This window comes from Oncorhynchus kisutch, linkage group LG12 (genome assembly GCF_002021735.2).
Source record: "Oncorhynchus kisutch isolate 150728-3 linkage group LG12, Okis_V2, whole genome shotgun sequence".
NCBI classification, from domain to species: Eukaryota; Metazoa; Chordata; class Actinopteri; order Salmoniformes; family Salmonidae; genus Oncorhynchus; species Oncorhynchus kisutch.
In genome coordinates this window covers 13928595-13947686 of record NC_034185.2, presented here as the reverse complement: position 1 = coordinate 13947686, position 19092 = coordinate 13928595, and the positions used below count along the sequence as shown (strand labels likewise).

Sequence of the window (19092 nt, the reverse complement as noted above, 5' to 3'; positions counted from 1 at the left end):
AAGACTTCAGACACAAAATGAATCCTTCCAACACACACACGACCTGTCTAAACATGCCTTTATTACAAGGTACACAGAACCTGAAAAATACACAAAGAAAAACATGCAGACAGACAGGCACCTGGAAGGGGGAGACACGAACACAAGAGCTCACACAGGCAGTGAGGAATGGAAATGTTCTTCATCTGTTTGTGTATCATTGTATCTTTGTGCCACAAACACACGGAGGGAGTTTCTCACCAGTTGCACCTCTCCATAGGCTCCTCTGCCGATCATCTTGACCTTGTCAAAGTCCTCCAGTTTGATCTGCAGGTCCCGCATCTTAACCATGGCCTTCTCATCTACAGGATAGACAGAGGTCAGAGGTCAAATAGGTTACCTTGCAAACAGAGGCCCACGCAAATGGTTGCGTTCAAAGGAGAGGTCAGCAAGGGCCTCACAGAGGTCAAATACCTTTGCAGTTGTACCAGTGGTGAGTTACATTAACTTGCCCGTCTACCTGTGTTGTGTCACAAATTGCTACAGTAAAGGTGATACATGTTTAGCGTCGGGTTTCATACAGGTTATTATATAGTCTTCTGATATGAAATATTGCAAGGCAGGGTTGATACAGAAACTGTAGTTAATTGTTATAAACCTGGAACTAAGGGAGAGGTTGTACATTCACACTGGCAAAACAATCCAATCCAAACAATCTTGTTCGACAGTGCACCCGAGTGCAGAATAATTGATCAATTTACGAATGCACTTAATTCTGTTATGACAGGTGTCAGTAAACAGCGGCTAAAAACGGAATTAAATTGTTGCCAGTAGCATGGTTACAGTCACTAGGTGAGTAAAATTATCAGAATATATTCAGAATATGTTCTTCTCTCATTACAAGAGCTTGGAACTACACTGAGTGTACAAAACATTAAGGACACAGGCTCTTTCCATGACAGACTGACCAGGTGAATCTGGATGAAAGCTATGACCCCTTATTGATGTCACTTGTCACTTTAAAATCAGTGTAGATGAAGGGAAGGAGACAGGTTAAATAAGGATTTTTAAACTTTGAGACAATTGAGACATGGATTGTATGTGTGCCATTCAGAAGGCTAATGGGCACGACAAAAGATCCTTTGAACAGGGTATGATAGTAAGTGTCTGGCGCACCAGTTTGTGTCAAGAACTGCAACGCTTCTGGGGTTTTCCACACTCAACCGTTTCCAGTGTGTATCAAGAATTGTCAACCACCCAAAGGACATCCAGCCAACTTGACACATTATTGGAGTAAACATGGGCCAGCATCCCTGTGGAACGCTTCAGACACCTTGTACAGTCCATTCCCCCAGTCAGCATTTTTGATCTTGCATTCTTTTGAGTACTATATAGCTTGAGAACATTAAAACAGAACAAAGCTATGTCAATAACTAAATTGACAAAAATGCAGATCACCATTTTAGTCTCAAGCTTTTGATTGGCACAAATTCCAGACACAAATCTGTTTGCTAGCACAGACTGGAATATGTTCCGGGATTCTTCCGATGGCATTGGGTAGTAAAACCACATCAGTCACTGGCTTCATCAATAGGTCGTCCCCCACAGTGACCCTACGTACATACCCCAACCAGTAGCCATGGATTACAGGCAACATCCGCACTGAGCTAAATGGGTAGAGCTGCCGCTTTCAAGCTTATAGGAAATCCCGCTATGTCCTCTGACGAACAATCAATCAAACATGCAAAGAGTCAATACAGGACTAAGATTGAATCGTACTATACCGGCTCCGATGCTCGTTGGATGTGGCAGGGCTTGCAAACTAATACAGACTACAAAGGGAAGCACAGCCGCGAGCTGCCCAGTGACACGAGCCTACCAGATGAGCTAAATTACTTCTATGCTCGCTTCGAAGCAAGTAACACTGAAACATGCATGCGAGCACCAGCTGTTCTGGACAACTGTGTGATCACGCTCTCCTTAGCCGATGTGACCTAAACAGGTCAACATTCACAAGGTCTCTAGGCCAGACGGATTACCAGGATGTCTACTCCAAGCATGCGCTGACCAACTGGCAAGTGTCTTCAATGACATTTTCAACCTCTCCCAGACAGAGTCTGTAATACCTACATGTTTCAAGCAGAACACCATAGTCCCTGTGCCCAAGAACACTAAGGTAACCTGCCTAAATGACTACCGACCCATAGCACTCACATCTGTAGCCATGAAGTGCTTTGAAAGGCTGGTCATGGCTCACATCAACACGCTTATCCCAGAAACCCTAGACCCACTCCAATTTGCATACCGCCCAAACAGATCCACAGATGACGCAGGTTCTATTGCACTCCACACTGCCCTTTCCCACCTGGACAAAAGGAACACTTATGTGAGAATGCTATTCATTGACTACAGCTCAGCGTTCAACACCATAGTGCCCTCAAAGCTCATCACTAAGCTAAGGACCCTGGGACTAAACAAGATCCTGGACTTCCTGATGGGCCACACCCAGGTGGTAATGGTAGGTAACAACACATCCGCCACGCTGATCCTCAACACGGGGGCCCCTCAGGGGTGCGTGCTCAGTCCCCTCCTGTACCCCGTTCACTCATGTCTGCATGGCCAGGCACAACTCCATCATTAAGTTTACGGGATTACACAACAGTGGTAGGCCTGATCACCGACAATGATGAGACAGCATACAGGGAGGAGGTCAGAGACCTGGCCGTGTGGTGCCAGGATAACAACCTCTCCCTCAACGTGATCAAGACAAACAAGATGATTGTGGACTACAGGAAAAGTAGGACCGAGCCCTCCACCATTCTCATCGACGGGACTGTAGTGGAGCAGGATCGAGAGTTTCAAGTTCCTTGGTGGACACGACAAAGCCTATTCACCCTCAGGAGACTGATAAGATTGGCATGAGCCCTCAGATCCTCAAAAAGTTCTACAGCTGCCCCATCGAGAGCATCTTGACTGGTTGCGTCACTGCCTGGTATGGCAACTTCTCGGCTTCCGACTGCAAGGTACTACAGAGGGTAGTGCGTACAGCCCAGTACATCACTGGGGCCAAGCTTCCTGCCATCCAGGACCTCTATACCAAGCAGTGTCAGAGGCCCTAAAAATTGTCAAAGACACCAGCCACCCAAGTCATAGACTGTTTTCTCTGCTACCGCACGACAAGCGGTACCAGAGCGCCAAGTCTGGGTCAAAAAGGCTTCTTAACAGCTTCTACCCCCAACCCATAAGACTCCTGAACAGCTAATCAAATGGCTACCCAGACTATTTGCATTGCCCCCCTCTTTTATGCTGTTGCTACTCTGTTTATTATCCATGCATAGTCACTTTAACTCTACCTACATATTACCTCAATTACATTGACTAACCGGTGCCCCCGCACATTGACTCTGTACCGGTACCCCCTGTATAATGCCTCGCTACTGTTATTTTACTGCTGCTCTTTTAAATATGTTACTTTTGATTGCTTTTAAATATTTGTTTTTACAATTTCTTAAAACTGCATTGTTGTTTAAGGGCTTGTAAGTAAGCATTTCACTGTAAGGTCTACATCAACACGACATGTTGTATGTGACAAATACCATTTGATTTGCTTGATTTGATTTGCTTGAAGTTAAGCAACTTTAGCCAGTTAGCTTGGGTACTTGACTGCTGCTGTGAGGTCAGAAAGCTCGGATAAACCCTACTCCTCCGCCTGAGCGTCCAATGTTTTGCTTTGAACACACAAGGACTATCTGACAACGCACTGAATTATGTACGGCCCAGAGCGCACTGACACACCCGAGTGAATTTACAAATGCACACTAAAGATGAAGAAGATTACGATGTTGAAAGTAGCCAGGAAGATATGGAGGAGATATGAAATCGAGCAATATTAAATATAGAGCAATATTTACGTGCTCTGGATATCTCCATGTTTCAGCTGCGTTTAGATTAGATGGTACGAGATAGAGCATGAAGGTAAATGCCGTTGAACCTGGCAGTGAATGCCATCAGCCGCCATGGTAGATGGAACTTGGCGCCGGAGTTTAAATATTTGTACTTTTTCTACTGGATGTTGATTTGCACTGTTTCTGAATCACCATAGCAACGCATACAACACACTTGCTTGCTTTTGCCATCTCCTTCTTCCTTGCTACCTCAGATAATGCAAAGCATCTTATTACCAAGGTCTGCCTCAAAGCAATGATATATCTTACATCTGTTTAAGAAGGCGTCTATGTTTTTGTTTTTCCGTAGCGCCGGGTAGTCCAAATCCAGGGCCAAGGCATTCATGGAATCCTGCGGAAAAAGTCAAATAAATCCAATCAATTGAATGTGTTTGAAATGGTTTTCGTGCGTTATTATAGAATCAAATTAAGCCAAGAATTCAGTTCACCTGCTAAATACAAGCTTAAAGGAAAAGTTCAGTGATGATATGTTTTGACATGTGTTTACTTACCTTGAAAGCTCATGATCAAAATATGTCAAATTGATGAAATATCGCTATCAGTTTTAAATCTTTCTAACCAAAACGGTCTGTGTTCCGATATCCAAACAGTCATACTACTTAGACTGAAGCAATGTATTGGGCTGGAGATGCATTCTAAGTCGTACACTAGCATGGACAAGTCGTACGCTAGCATGGGCAAGTCGTACGCTAGCATGGACAAGTCGTACACTAGCATGGACAATGGAACATAGCCTCTGTCTTCTTTCTGATCTCCAGCAAACAACTCAATGATTTATACCATCAAATGAATTAATAAAAAGGGAAAGGTCAAAATGACTAGGCTAATGAAATCAATATCTCTTATTGCCCTTCATAGCAGCGTTCTCCCAAATGCAACACCGCTGGGAGAGAAGATGAGTCTGCTAATAGACAGAATAACAAGCAAATGACACAATGACTAGTGGAGTTCTGCCTTTGATGTAGGGGGTAACAGGGATGGCCTTCTGGGCATTTCAACAACCTCCTAGAGGGATGGCCATCTGGGCATTTCAACAACCTCCTAGAGGGATGGCCTTCTGGGCATTTCAACAACCTCCTAGAGGGATGGCCATCTGGGCATTTCAACAACCTCCTAGAGGGATGGCCTTCTGGGCATTTCAACAACCTCCCAGAGGATGGGATGGCCATCTGGGCATTTCAACAACCTCCCAGAGGATGGGATGGCCATCTGGGCATTTCAACAACCTCCTAGAGGGATCGCCATCTGGGCATTTCAACAACCTCCTAGAGGGATGGCCTTCTGGACATTTCAACAACCTCCCAGAGGATGGGATGGCCATCTGGGCATTTCAACAACCTCCTAGAGGGATGGCCATCTGGGCATTTCAACAACCTCCTAGAGGGATGGCCATCTGGGCATTTCAACAACCTCCTAGAGGGATGGCCATCTGGGCATTTCAACAACCTCCCAGAGGATGGGATGGCCATCTGGGCATTTCAACAACCTCCTAGAGGGATGGCCATCTGGGCATTTCAACAACCTCCTAGAGGGATGGCCTTCTGGGCATTTCAACAACCTCCTAGAGGGATGGCCTTCTGAGCATTTCAACAACCTCCTAGAGGGATGGCCATCTGGGCATTTCAACAACCTCCTAGAGGGATGGCCATCTGGGCATTTCAACAACCTCCTAGAGGGATGGCCATCTGGGCATGGGCATTTCAACATCTCCTTCCAAAACAAGTCACAGTGAGATACTCCACCACAGCCGGCTGGTAGTATATAGAGTGAGGGTAGTTTATAAATACCACACCCACGGGGGATGTGTGGGTGGTGAGGGACTCCATGCTACTTAAGACCATGGGTTTAATAGGAAGAAAAAGTTTTGAAACATTTCAAGTTATTACCTCCAGGAATGTGGAGGGAGGGTCAAGTGGAGTCAACTAGGGGGAAGGGAGGATGTTCTCACAGCATCAAATGTCACCCCTTAACTCTAGCCATGTGAGTGGCCAGGTCTAGGATGGCTCTCCCTGGCATGTGGAACAATTCCTAGCCTTTTGTTTGTGTGTGAGGGAGAGCTAAAGAGAGAGTGAGAGAGCCAAAGAGAGAGTGAGAGAGAGAGAGCCAAAGAAAGAGAGAGAGAGAGAGCCAAAGAAAGAGAGAGAGAGCCAAAGAGAGAGCCAAAGAGAGAGCGAGAGAGCCACAGAGAGAGAGAGCGAGAGTAAGCAAGCTGGTCCTGGGGCTCTGTTCACAAACACACCCTACAGAGTCCCAGGACAGCAGCACAATTAGACCCAACCAAATCATGAGAAAACAAAAAGAGAATTACTTGACACATTGGAAAGAATTAACAAAAAAAACTGAGCAAACTAGAATGCTATTTGGCCCTACACAGAGAGTACACAGCGGCAGAATACCTGACCACTGTGACTGACCCAAAATTAAGGAAAGCTTTGACTATGTACAGACTCAGCGAGCATAGCCTTGCTATTGAGAAAGGCCGCCATAGGCAGACATGGCTCTCAAGAGAAGACAGGCTATGTGCTCACTGCCCACAAAATGAGGTGGAAACTGAGCTACACTTCCTAACCTCCTGCCCAATGTATGACCATATTAGAGAGACATATTTCCCTCAGATTACACAGATCCACAAAGAATTCGAAAACAAATCCAATTTTGAAAAACTCCCATATCTACTGGGTGAAATTCCACAGTGTGCCATCACAGCAGCAAGATTTGTGACCTGTTGCCACGAGAAAAGGGCAACCAGTGAAGAACACGCACCATTGTAAATACAACCCATATCTATGCTTATTTATTTTATCTTGTGTCCTTTACCATTTGTACATTGTTAAAACACTGTATATATATATATATAATATGACATTTGTAATGTCTTTATTGTTTTGAAACTTCTGTATGTGTGATGTCTACTGTCAATTTTTATTGTTTATTTCACTTTATATATTATCTACCTCACTTGCTTTGGCAATGTTAACACATGTTTCCCATGCCAATAAAGCCCTTGAATTGAATTGAGAGAGAGCTAAAGAGAGAGCTAGAGAGAGTGAGAACTAAAGAGAGAGAGCTATAGAGAAAGAGAGAGAGCTAAAGAGAGAGCTATAGAGAGAGCTAAGAGAGAGCTAAAGAGAGAGAGAGAGAGAGAGAGCTAAGAGAGAGCTATAGAGAGCTAAAGAGAGAGCGCTATAGAGAGAGCTAAAGAGAGAGAGCTAAAGAGAGAGAGAGAGCTAAAGAGAGAGAGCTAAAGAGAGAGCGCTATAGAGAGAGAGAGCTATAGAGAGAGAGAGCTATAGAGAGAGAGCTAGAGAGCGAGAGAGAGAGCGAGAGAGAGAGCTATAGAGAGAGCTATAGAGAGAGAGCTATAGAGAGAGCTAAAGAGCGAGAGTGAGAGAGCTAAAGAGCGAGAGTGAGAGAGCTAAAGAGCGAGAGTGAGAGAGCTAAAGAGCGAGAGTGAGAGAGCTAAAGAGCGAGAGTGAGAGAGCTAAAGAGCGAGAGTGAGAGAGCTAAAGAGTGAGAGTGAGAGAGCTAAAGAGTGAGAGTGAGAGAGCTAAAGTCAGAGAGCTAGAGAGAGAGCTAAAGAGAGAGAGAGAGAGAGCTAAAGAGAGAGAGAGCTAAGAGAGAGCTATAGAGAGAGAGCTATAGAGAAAGAGGGCTATAGAGAGCTATAGAGAGAGAGAGCTAGAGAGAGAGAGAGCTATAGAGAGAGAGCTATAGAGAGAGAGCTATAGAGAGAGAGCTATAGAGAGAGCTATAGAGAGAGCTAAAGAGCAAGAGTGAGAGAGCTAAAGAGCGAGAGTGAGAGAGCTAAAGAGCGAGAGTGAGAGAGCTAAAGAGCGAGAGTGAGAGAGCTAAAGAGCGAGAGTGAGAGAGCTAAAGAGCGAGAGTGAGAGAGCTAAAGAGTGAGAGTGAGAGAGCTAAAGAGCGAGAGTGAGAGAGCTAAAGAGCGAGAGAGCTAAAGTCAGAGAGCTAAAGATAGAGTGAGAGAAAGAAAAAGGGAGCGAGAGAGATGTCCCCTGGTGCAGACCGGGTGTGTGGAAATAGACCTGGGGCTCAGAGGCTATAATGGTTTATTGAACAGTTCTCTGACTTGACCCAGCATTTCTAGGAGCTCAGGGTCCATTTAATTTTAGCAGCTGTGTGGGTCTGTGACGGAATACATTTTGTCATTGACTGCATGTATTCTATTTGTAATAGTGACGAATCCTAAATCTACATCCAGAGTACTCATCAAATGGCTCAGACACACCAGTAGGACTGTCAAACGGGTGGCTACTTAGCAACTCTGAACAGTTTCGGTAGCCAATCTCGTGTTCACACAGCAATGACCTTGAAGTCGTCAGCCACTCAGTTAAAATACTCCAGACCAGAAGGTGGCAGTAGTGTTTGACAATGCATGTCTGTCTGTTGCTTGGTGGTCGGAGAGGCTGTTCCTGGAGAGCTACCCTCCTGTAGGCTGTGATTCTCCTTTTTTACACACTCTGTTAATACAACAAAAACTTGACTACGGTACCTCCTCCAATGCGATAAACTAGACCCCATCATTCCCTCTCTACATGCAGAGGATGCTGACCAATCACAAATGGTTTCTCTCACTCTCTGCATGGCATGCTGTCCCATTACAAGTGTCCCCGCTAAGAGTGAGCAGTTCGATGCTGGTGAGGAGAGAACGGCTATACCACAGAGTGCTTGTCAGAAACATGAGTGCTGCTGGTGCTAACAAGACCGTTGATATAGTGCCAAAGAAGGGTGCATCTTCAGTGGTATGGCCAGTGGCATGTATTCATGGATGCTAAAGTGAGCCAGGCTTCCCCCAAAAATGTACCAAGGAAAAAAACATACAAAATGATTTACCTTTTATCTCTCTAGGTTTCATAAATGTCCCTCAAATCGCAAGACTGAATGTATCTCACCGGAGAAAGCATCCTAGCGAACGAAAGAGCGCCCCTCTGTCTCAGTATGTGTAGCCCATTATCTGATGCTGTCTGGTCAAAAAGAGTATGACATTGTTACCGCCCGTAGCGTGCCTAAACTGAGTGAACGCTGCTATGAACGGTCCTGGCACAAGGGAAGGGAAGCCCGTTTGGATTTAGCTTCACACAAATCACATCAGAAGACAAATGTCATTGAATCATTGCGTTGTTGTCCTCCGGTGGCTAGCCATCTAGCTAAAATCATCTCTTTCCTAAAGTAGTTATGGATGGAGATAGGGATTTTGACTTGTGGTTTTACTTCATTCTCTGTACTGGCCAATGATTATAACAGCAATTCTGATCCAAACATAAATTCATACATTGTGCCCCTGGCCTGAAAGGATGGAAGTTTAAAATGTAGCTAGAGGTATTATTCAACATCATATTCGGCTTACTTTGATTGGACTAAATCATTTCTTATCTTTTAGTTGTTACTGTATTAGACTAAGCATAATTGACTAGATGATGTTGAAGTTGAAATGGTGTTGGATAATGTAGTCAGTGCTTGTTTTCTTTATGACTTGTGGTAACTTAATAGTTGTTTTGTGGTCCAAAAATATCAGAAACATTAACTTGCTTGGCCATGCTGTAGGTCATGTAATTGTTTGCTGTAACATATGATTGAACTAACAGGTTATAGAGCAAACAACGCAATTATCACAACACATAGGTTGTAATATGTATTTTTTCCACCTGGCTTGGCTTCCCTGGTGATTTTACCCACACACTGTTACTGAGTATGGCAGTATTTTGGCTATAGGCAAAGCGACCAAATGCAGGTGTTGTGCAAAAAGTGCCTCAGAGTTGTGGCGATGACACTACAAATGTGTTCAATCATTTGAATATAAAACATGCCACAGACACATAGAAAATCAGAGGCTATCCCTATAACATGACCAAAGACATGGCTCCTATCTACACAGTCAGCAAAGACAGCTTCAAGAAGATGATAAACAAGCTGACAGGAGATACACGATTCCATCTTGCAGATATTTCTCCCAAGTCGCCATCCCAACACTATAACAAAATGAAGGGAGAAGTTGAAACATTGAATGTAGAGTTGAATGAGTGGACCAGACTACAATGTTTTGGACACTGGCTGCACCTTGCAACTGGTAGGTTAAGGCACTTTGACTTATAATTCAATTATAATAATGATTGAACTTACTTCTACACAATCATAAGCTTCCTACTCCATCTGTAGCCTATGGCTGCCTGAATTAAAAATGAACTTAATTTAAGAAATCATATGCCTAATGATAAAATAAACTCAATGTTATGAATTAATTCATAAGTACTGTGCTTATAGCACACTATATTTTGATAATCATGTTAAACATTTGTTTGTTAATATATTAATATGTAGGTGTAATAATGCTATCATATGTAGCCTATAACAATGTTATGCCTTTACCCTCTGCACAGGCACCAGATGTTTTTTAGCCTGGATAATACCTGCCAGCATCGGACTGTTTTCTCCACTACAACGCCGTATTCCTGCCGTAAACCCTGGACCATTACTCCTGATCATCATCACAGCTCGCTAGCTGCCACCGAGTGACCCAGCCCCGAAGCTAGCCCTGAGCCAGGCGCATCTCCCAGCTAGCAAACTAAATTCCTACAACTACAATACCTCTTCCTCCATCTGGCCCGGTCCCTTTGTCGTCACGGCGCCCCGCCGTACCACCACGACTGGTCCGCAGACGTAATTCCATCCACAGTGCCCAGCGTCGGCGCAGACGCTTCTACTTACCCCGGCGTGCTAACTTTAGACGCCGTGTCTCCCTCGTGCTAGCGTAGCAACGACTACCCCGTGGCTTCCCTGTTTCATCTATTGCTGTTCACTGGACCCTATGATCACTTGGCTACATAGCTGATGCCTGCTGGACTGTTCATATCACGGTACTCCACGTTGTTTATCTGTCGGCCCCGAACTCAGGCCTTGTGTGTAGTTAACCAATCCTCTGCCCATTTATCGCCATTTTACCTGTTGTTTTCTTAGCTGATTAGCTGCTTTTGTCTTACCCGTTGTTGTCTTAGCTAGCTCTCCCAATCAACACCTGTGATTTCTTTATGCCTCGCTTTATGTCTCTTTCAAATGTCAATATGCCTTCTATACTGTTGTTTATGATAGTTATCATTGTTTAAGTTTACAGTAGAGCCCCTAGTCCCACTCTACATGCCTCAGATTCCTCCTTTGTTCCACCTCCCACACATGCGGTGACCTCACCCAGTATAACCAGCACGTCCAGAGATGCAACCTCTCTTATCATCACTCAGTGCCTGGGCTTACCTCCACTGTACCCGCACCCCACCATACCCCTGTCTGCATATTATGCCCTGAATCTATTCTACCACACCCAGATATCGGCTCCTTTTATTCTCTGTCCCCAACACACTAGACGACCAGTCTTGATAGGCTTTAGCCGTATCCTCATCCTACTCCTCCTCTGTTCCTCGGGAGATGTGGGGGTTAACCCAGGCCCTGCGTGTCCCCAGGCACTCTCATTTGTTGACTTCTGTAAATGAAAACGTCTTGGTTTCATGCATGTTAACATCAGAAGCCTCCTCCCTAAGTTTGTTTTACTCACTGCTTTAGCACACAGTCGAGGATGCCTGGTCATTCTTTAAAAGTAATTTCCTCACCATCTTAAATAAGCATGCCCCTTTCAAAAAATGTAGAACTGAGAACAAATATAGCCCTTGGTTCACTCCAGACCTGACTTCCCTTGACCAGCACAAAAACATCCTGTGGCAGACTGCAATAGATCTCCCTCACTAGCTTTAAGATCCAGCTGTCAGAGCAGCTCACAGATCACTGCATCTGTTCATAGCCCATCTGTATACAGCCCACCTATCTACCTCAAGTCAGGAATCAATACACGCAGTCAGTCAGGAAAGCAAAGGCTAGCTTTTTCAAACTGAAATTTGCATCCTGTAGCTCTAACTCCAAAAAGTTTTGGGACACAGTAAAGTCCATGGACAACAAGAGCACCTCCTCCCAGCTGCCCACTGCACTGAGGCTAGGTAACACAGTCCCCACCGATAAATCCATGATAATCAAAGATTTCAATAAGCATTTCTCTATGGCTGGCCATGGTTTCCTCCTGGCTACCCCGGCCAACAGCTACGCACCCCCCGCAGCTACTTGCCCGAGCCCCCCCAGCTTCTGCTTCACCCAAATCCAGATAGCAGATGTTCTGAAAGAGCTGCAAAACCTGGACCCGTACAAATCAGCTGGGCTAGACAATCTGGACCCGCTCTTTCTAAAATTATCCGCCGCCATTGTTGCAACCCCTATTACCAGTCTGTTCAACCTCTCTTTCGTAACGTCCGAGATCCCTAAAGATTGGAAAGCTGCTGCGGTCATCCCCCTTTTCAAAAAGGGGTGACACTCTGAACCCAAACTGTAATACACCTATATCCATCCTGCCCTGCCTCTCAAGTCTTCGAAAGCCAAGTTAATAAACAGAGCACTGAGCATCTCGAATCCCACTGTACCTTCTCCGCTGTGCAATCCGGTTTCCGAGCTGGTCATGGGTGCACCTCAGCCACGCTCAAGGTACTAAACGATATCATAGCCGCCATCGATAAAAGACAGTACTGTGCAGCCGTCTTCATCGACCTGGCCAAGGCTTTTTTTTGTTTTTAATTTACTTTTCTGCACACCAGTATCACTACTTGTACATCCTCTGCTCATCTATCACTCCAGAGTTAATCTGATACATTGTAATTACTTTGGCCTATTTATTGCCTTACCACCTCACGCCATTTGCACACACTGTGTGTGTGTGTGTGTATTATATATATATATATATATATATATATATATATATATATAAACACACACACACATACACACACACACACGTTATGGTCGTCGTAAGTTGGAGACCAAGGCGCAGGTTTTCATCAAGGATCTCTCTGTACATTGCTCCGTTCATCTTTGCCCCGATCCTGACTAGTCTCCCAGTCCCTGCCGCTGAAAAACATCCCCACAGCATGATGCTGCCACCACCATGCGTCACCGTAGGGATGATGCCAGGTTTCCTACAGACGTGATGCTTGGCATTTATGCCAAAGAGTTTAATCTTGGTTTCATCAGACCAGAGAATCTTGTTTCTCATTGTCAGAGTCCTTTAGGTGCCTTTTGGCAAACTCCAAGCGGGCTGTCATGTGCCTTTTACTGAGGAGTGGCTTCTGTCTGGCCACTCTACCATAAAAGCCTGATTGGTGGAGTGCTGCAGAGATGGTTGTCCTTCTGGAAGGTTCTCCTATCTCCACAGAGGGATTCTAGAGCTCTGTCAGAGTGATCGTCGAGTTCTTGGTCACCTCCCTAGCCAAGGCTCTTCTCCGCCGATTGCGCAGTTTGGCCAGCTCTAAGAAGACTCTTGGTGATTCCAAAATTCTTCCATTAAGAATGATGGAGGCCACTGTGTTCTTGGGGACCTTCAATGCAGCAGAAATGCTTTGAAGCAATGCTCCCCAGATCTGTGCCTCGACACAATCCGGTCTCTGAGCTCTGCGGACAAATCCTTTCATCTCATAGCTTGTTTTTTGCTCTGACATGCACTGTCAACTGTGGGAACTTATATAGACACCTGTATGCCTTTCCAAATCATGTCCAATCAATTGAATTTACCACAGGTGGACTGCACTCAAGTTGTAGAAACATCAAGGATGATCAATGGAAACAGGATGCACCTGAGCTCAATTCCCAGTCTCTTAGCAAAGGGTTTGAATACTTATGTAAATACGTTATTTCTGTTTTTTGCTTTTAATGTTTTCGCTTGTCATTATGGGGTATTGTGTGTAGACGGATGAGGAAATTGTTTTATTTAATGAATTTTAGAATAAGGCACGTATCAAAATGTGGGAAAAGTGAAGGGGTCTGAATACTTTTCCGAAGGCACTGTAACTAGCTAGCAAGATGACCAACAATTTCACCTTCCATCATCGCATACAACCCATAGATACATTTTTAGCTAGCAGGCTAACATTAGCTAAATGGTTAGCATGATTTACTAGCTAGCTAGCTGCTGTGCTAGCTAGGTAAAGTAAAATACGCTGCATTTTTTATTTTACCTTTATTTAACTAGGCAAGCCCGTTAAGAACAAATTCTTACTTACAATAACGGCCTAGAAACAGTGGGTTAACTGCCTTGTTCAGGGGAAGAATGCCGATTTTTACCTTGTCAGCTCTGGGATTCGATCTAGCAACCTTTCGGTTACTGGCCCAACGCTAGAACCACTAGGCTACCTGCCGCCCCGCATTGACTCTCGGCAGCCAGCTACGGGCATGCTTCATGGAAATCCATTGCGATCTAATCATAAGATTACTACAGTGGCCAGATAGCTAGCTTGGTAAAGCATTTAGTATTGTGTGCGCAATGTGCTGCACTTACCACCCCATTTGTTTCATATAAAGTCTGTGTGACTGCCTGTTAACAAGCTAGCGTTAGCTAGCTAACTAATAAGCTAGGGCACATTGTCAAAGCTAACAAACAGAAAAATATTTGAGCACAAAACTCCTTAGCTATATGTAAAAGATGTAAAGACTTGTTCTAGAAAAATAAATGTATTATGCAGCTTTATAGTTTTATAATTCTGATGAAAAGGTGGGTGGTTTAGACCGGAAAAAGTGCCATCTTCCTTGTCACTTGTCAGCTCCCCCACGTGGAGGTTGAAGTGCTCTCTGATTGGCTCAAAGTCAGGTTATCGGCCACTGCCGAGCATTGCGATTCTAAAAGTAGAAAGGTCAGGTTCGTCGGTACGCAGCAGGTACGTCTTTTGTTCTAGCAAGAGAAGGAAAGGTCTCTGTGGTAGTACCTATCGGCAGTCAGATTCTCTGTGCGTTTCATGCTTTAGGATTTGACCCTTAAAGTTTTATCGCTAGTTTTATCACATTTCCCTCTCAAACCTCCTTCCAGGCCTGTCTGTACATTTTGACTGAATGTAAGATGAATATATAAAACAAATACAGGGACAAGCGGACTGGTAAACTTACTCAGGAGAAACTTGTCTCATTGAAACGTGTATTCCTGCTTGTTTTCCTCACAAACGATGAGTGCCAGCGACTACACCAAAACAAGCGTAAACAAACAGGAAATAGTACTGTGTGGTCAGGGTGGGTTATCTCCATGCTCAATGCCAGGATGTGCTTTCAGCTTCCTGAGGTGTGGTGCTCTGCAGCGGGGGCCAGCATGACTCACTTTTAGGCCTTCTACAGAGACTTGTTCAGTAAGGCACAGGATAGCAAAACATTAGCAAAACATTTTGCGGTCTTATTGGACAAGTTTGGATAGCAGTACATCCCAGTTTCACTTTTCAACAAAACGTTGTCAGCCAACTAATGTAGACACTAGCCTGTTTTGGTATCATCCAGTGCCCTCATATCACTAAATTGAATCAGCTGATAGCCTACCGCTCTTGTGATTTAAAGGGATAGTTTGAGATTTTGGCAGTCAGATGAACTCATGGATACAATGTATAGGTCTCTGCGTGCTGTTAGAAGGAAGTTGAAGGAAGGTAGTTTCTGGGGCGATTTCTAAATATCTTTTTAAAATCACAAGAGCGGTAAGCTATCAGTTGGGTAACGTTAGTGATATGAGGGCACTGGATGAAACAAAAACAGGTTAGTGTTTAGGCTAGTTGGGTGAAAATGTTTTGATAAAGAATGAAACGGATGTACTGCTATCTGAACTTGTCCAATAAGAACAAAGATTTTAGTGTTGCGTTGTGAAATATTTTGCTATGCTGTGCCTTACTGAACAGGACCCAGTTCTGTAGGGCTAACAATGAGGCATGCTGGTCCCCAAACAATGACAAAGTCTAAGGGATCAGCAAGCAATGGCTTAATTGCCAAAATCCCAAACTATTCCTTTAACTAAGTCAGGTGGATTGAGGGATAATTGATTAATTGATCACAATAAAGATGTATTATCATTGTAAAAAAAATTTTTTTAGGAATGGTTGTATAAGAGAGGCTTAGCATAGCTGGAATAGCAACTAGCCGATAGTGTAAAATACAATGCCCATATTTGGATCCATGACAGTCCTAGATTACGATCTAGTGAGCTCACACTATTGGTCTATTGTGAGGGTTTCAATGGGCCTTCCTCTCACAGTGACTCATGACAACCCAAAATAACAACACAATTATTCCCTTAAGCAGGTACTTTTGGATGTGTCGTCATTTTCACAAAAGACCATTAGGTTGCGTCACTCTCAAATAGCCTAATGTGGTTTCTTCTCCACATCTCCATCATCAGCAGATACACAATGATTGAAACCTATGGTGGATACCTAGCATGCTACCACTTAGCACCTCATTGATTCAGAGGGGTTGGGTTAAATACGGAAGAAAAGTTGAATACATTCAGTTGGACAACTGACTAGGTATCCCCCTTTCCCTTAAGCATGCTAGCTGTTACCATCGACTTCCAGTCATTACTCTAATGCTAGTTAGCAACTTCCTTCAAACTGCACACAGAAACATAAAAATTGTATCCAGGAGTTCATCTGACTCTGGGCAAGTAGATAAAATGGCTTCATTGCCAAAATCCTGACGTGTCCCTTTAAAAATAGAAGAAGATTTAGGCATATCCATTCAATAGCTTCCTCTGATATACTGTCTAGTAGCTTCCATTATTGTGTAGCTACTAAGGTCATAGTCTATATCATCATATGTGCTGGGTGTACCACAACAACCTGCCAATCCCTTTACTTGCAGTATGCTGATGTAGATAAAGTATGGGTTTGTTATCAATGTCTGTGGAGCACATGACACTTTTTCTTACAACCAAACACTCAAGAGTAGATCCTCTGGGGACTCTATGTAGAAGTGCTGATCTAGGATCAGGTCTTATTCATTGTGATTGAAAAGGCAAAACTGATCCTAAATCAGTCCTCCTACTCAGACACATACAGGCCCAGATTTGAGACAGTCGGACTATGGAGTTAGCTAACTAATCGGTTTCTTCCATAATCTCATAATGACCTCATATGCCTACACATAATCTGTTTATTCCAAACCTGTTAAATCCGCTCATGGGAGTTATGGGGGAGGGATTGAAAGAGATTATAAGAGTGTGTAGGTCTACTGATTTGACTTGTTGAATCCAAAACTGAGGTGTAATCCTAAACCATTTCCTCAAGTTAAAGCATCACATCTGTGAACTGAAATAGACATGGAATGAGGGGAATGGACAGTGAGTACATGTTCATCTAGAAAAGCATGTTCATCCAGTCTAGACATTTTTCTGTTAATTATTTTAAAGCGCTTCATTGGTTAGCAAATTAAGTGTGCCACCAAAAAATTAAAATGCCTGACTGTATTATAAGTAAATTATAGTTGAGATGTTATAGACACCTACTAAGCATGTTTTTATGATCCAAAACCCTGGAAATACCATAGATTCAGGGCATTAGGCCACTGCCTGAGGCTAAGGGGTGTGTGCTGAGGTTAAGTCAAATGAATGCACTGATAACAAGCTAGAACAAAAACCTAGTGACTCCCCCTCCCCTGACATCAGCTAACAATGAGCTGCATCCACACAAGGTTGCTTTCTGAGAGATCTGCGGTTCATTCCTTGATAGGTCAAGTTCTAAAATGGCCGCCAGCCAGGTGGTCACAAGGGGCTTGTCCAAGCAGAGGAGGTTGCTAGCTCTCAGGGAGACAAACATGGGTGGTTGCTCACCTCTTGTACTTCTTTAACACTTGAGCCTACTACAGGTTGACTTAGCAAATAAGCCAACTCTTGGAGCCAGATTTTCAGATCTGTGTCCCATACACCTGATGCAACGAAGTGCAACCTTCCCTCTAGTATGAGGGGAGAGCAAGATGATGGGAACCTTATTGCTTCAGGCTCTGTTCAATCTAAATCACTATAGTTGTATAGGATGATAGCAAAACATTTGTCCTTCCATGTGACGGTAGTGTACTGTATTGGACTCAATTATTGACATGTGCTTTACACACCCACAAGATGTTATAAGAGTGAATTAACCCTGGGGGCAAAATCCCTGAATAGCCAAGATAAAGAGGAAAAATGACTAATATCATCTAATAGATTAGTTGGACGTTTGACTGATCAGCTACTCATAGATTGATGATATGCTACTGTAAATCCATGCTCCTCTCTCTTGACAGTTGTGTTGTCCTGTTAGAAACTTACCAGTAAACTCTCCAAGTTTAACGCCGACTTCGGGTCTCTGATCAGCGATTCCAACTTTTTCAGCCGGGTGTCCAGCCTCTTCTCCGCTCCGGACGACATGATGGCAATTTAGTCAATCCAGGTCCGACAATGGCATGTGATGGTAACCTTAAATGTCACGACAACAACTTGGTCAATACCTGCGGTGTCCCTTTAACACCGTAGGGCAGCGCTCGCTATTTTGCTGCTGGTTGGCTGAACGATAAACTGATAACGCCGCTGAACAAGCGTTGTTTTGACGGTATAAATTGGTTAATAATTTATTGCCAGTTTTCGCTGCATATTATTCGACATTAAAGAATTGCCGACAGAATCTCCCACTTAAAACGGACTCATCCAGATCGTGTCTGTCTCAAGCTCCTGAACTCCGCAAGCATGACTCGTGTATTTTGTCGCTGTAAATGTCAAGTTTCTTCATTGAAACGGGTTCACCGAGAACTTATATTCGGTGTCTTCACCAGTCACATACATTCAGTCCTCTGAACAACCCAGAACATCCTTACCCACAAGCACTCACTGAAACAGGAATTCCTCTCCTCTTATCTCATTGATCTCTTTTACAGTCACAGCCCGAGCTCGCCACAACTTCCAGTATTTTTGGAATGCTGATGTCGCCATGTAACTCGCATGTGAGTCTTCTCTGACTAACCTATACATAGCCGATGACACATTTGCGGTGCAAGCTAGTTATTATAGTCACTATCTTATTGGTGACTATAATAATAGTCTTTAGTAGCTATTGGCTTTAGACTACTGGATCAGCTCGTTCTCATAAAGACCGAGGTAAAATTGGTTTTATATTCACACATTCGGACATTCAACAGACATTCGCCAAAAACCATTTACAAATGTAGAAATCAATAACTAATTCACCATTGGTCATAGAATCATCAAACTAGATAGGATTTATTATATAAATGTACAGCATACTTTTCCAACATTTTGTTTTGAATACAAATTACA

At 43.8% G+C, this 19092-nt stretch overlaps 1 protein-coding gene across 6 annotated transcripts in view; it reads right to left on the bottom strand.

Annotated features, from left to right (window-relative positions):
- Positions 1–18836, bottom strand: part of LOC109901330 (rho-associated protein kinase 2) — a 72847-nt gene extending 54011 nt beyond the window's left edge. For 5 of the 6 annotated variants that reach the window (XR_004211865.1, XM_031836925.1, XM_031836929.1 and 2 more), the window contains exons 1-3: positions 18091–18237; positions 4194–4275; positions 241–341 (exon numbers count right to left, since the gene is read on the bottom strand). Coding sequence is in view for 5 of the 6 variants with exons in the window: in XM_031836925.1 (XP_031692785.1) it covers positions 241–341; positions 4194–4275; positions 18091–18189 (282 nt within the window). In the remaining variant the exon portion in view is untranslated. Of the gene's footprint in view, positions 1–240; positions 342–4193; positions 4276–18090 lie in introns of all 6 variants that reach the window. The other variant, XM_031836926.1, reaches the window with a different exon arrangement.
- Positions 18837–19092: the final 256 nt, after the last annotated feature.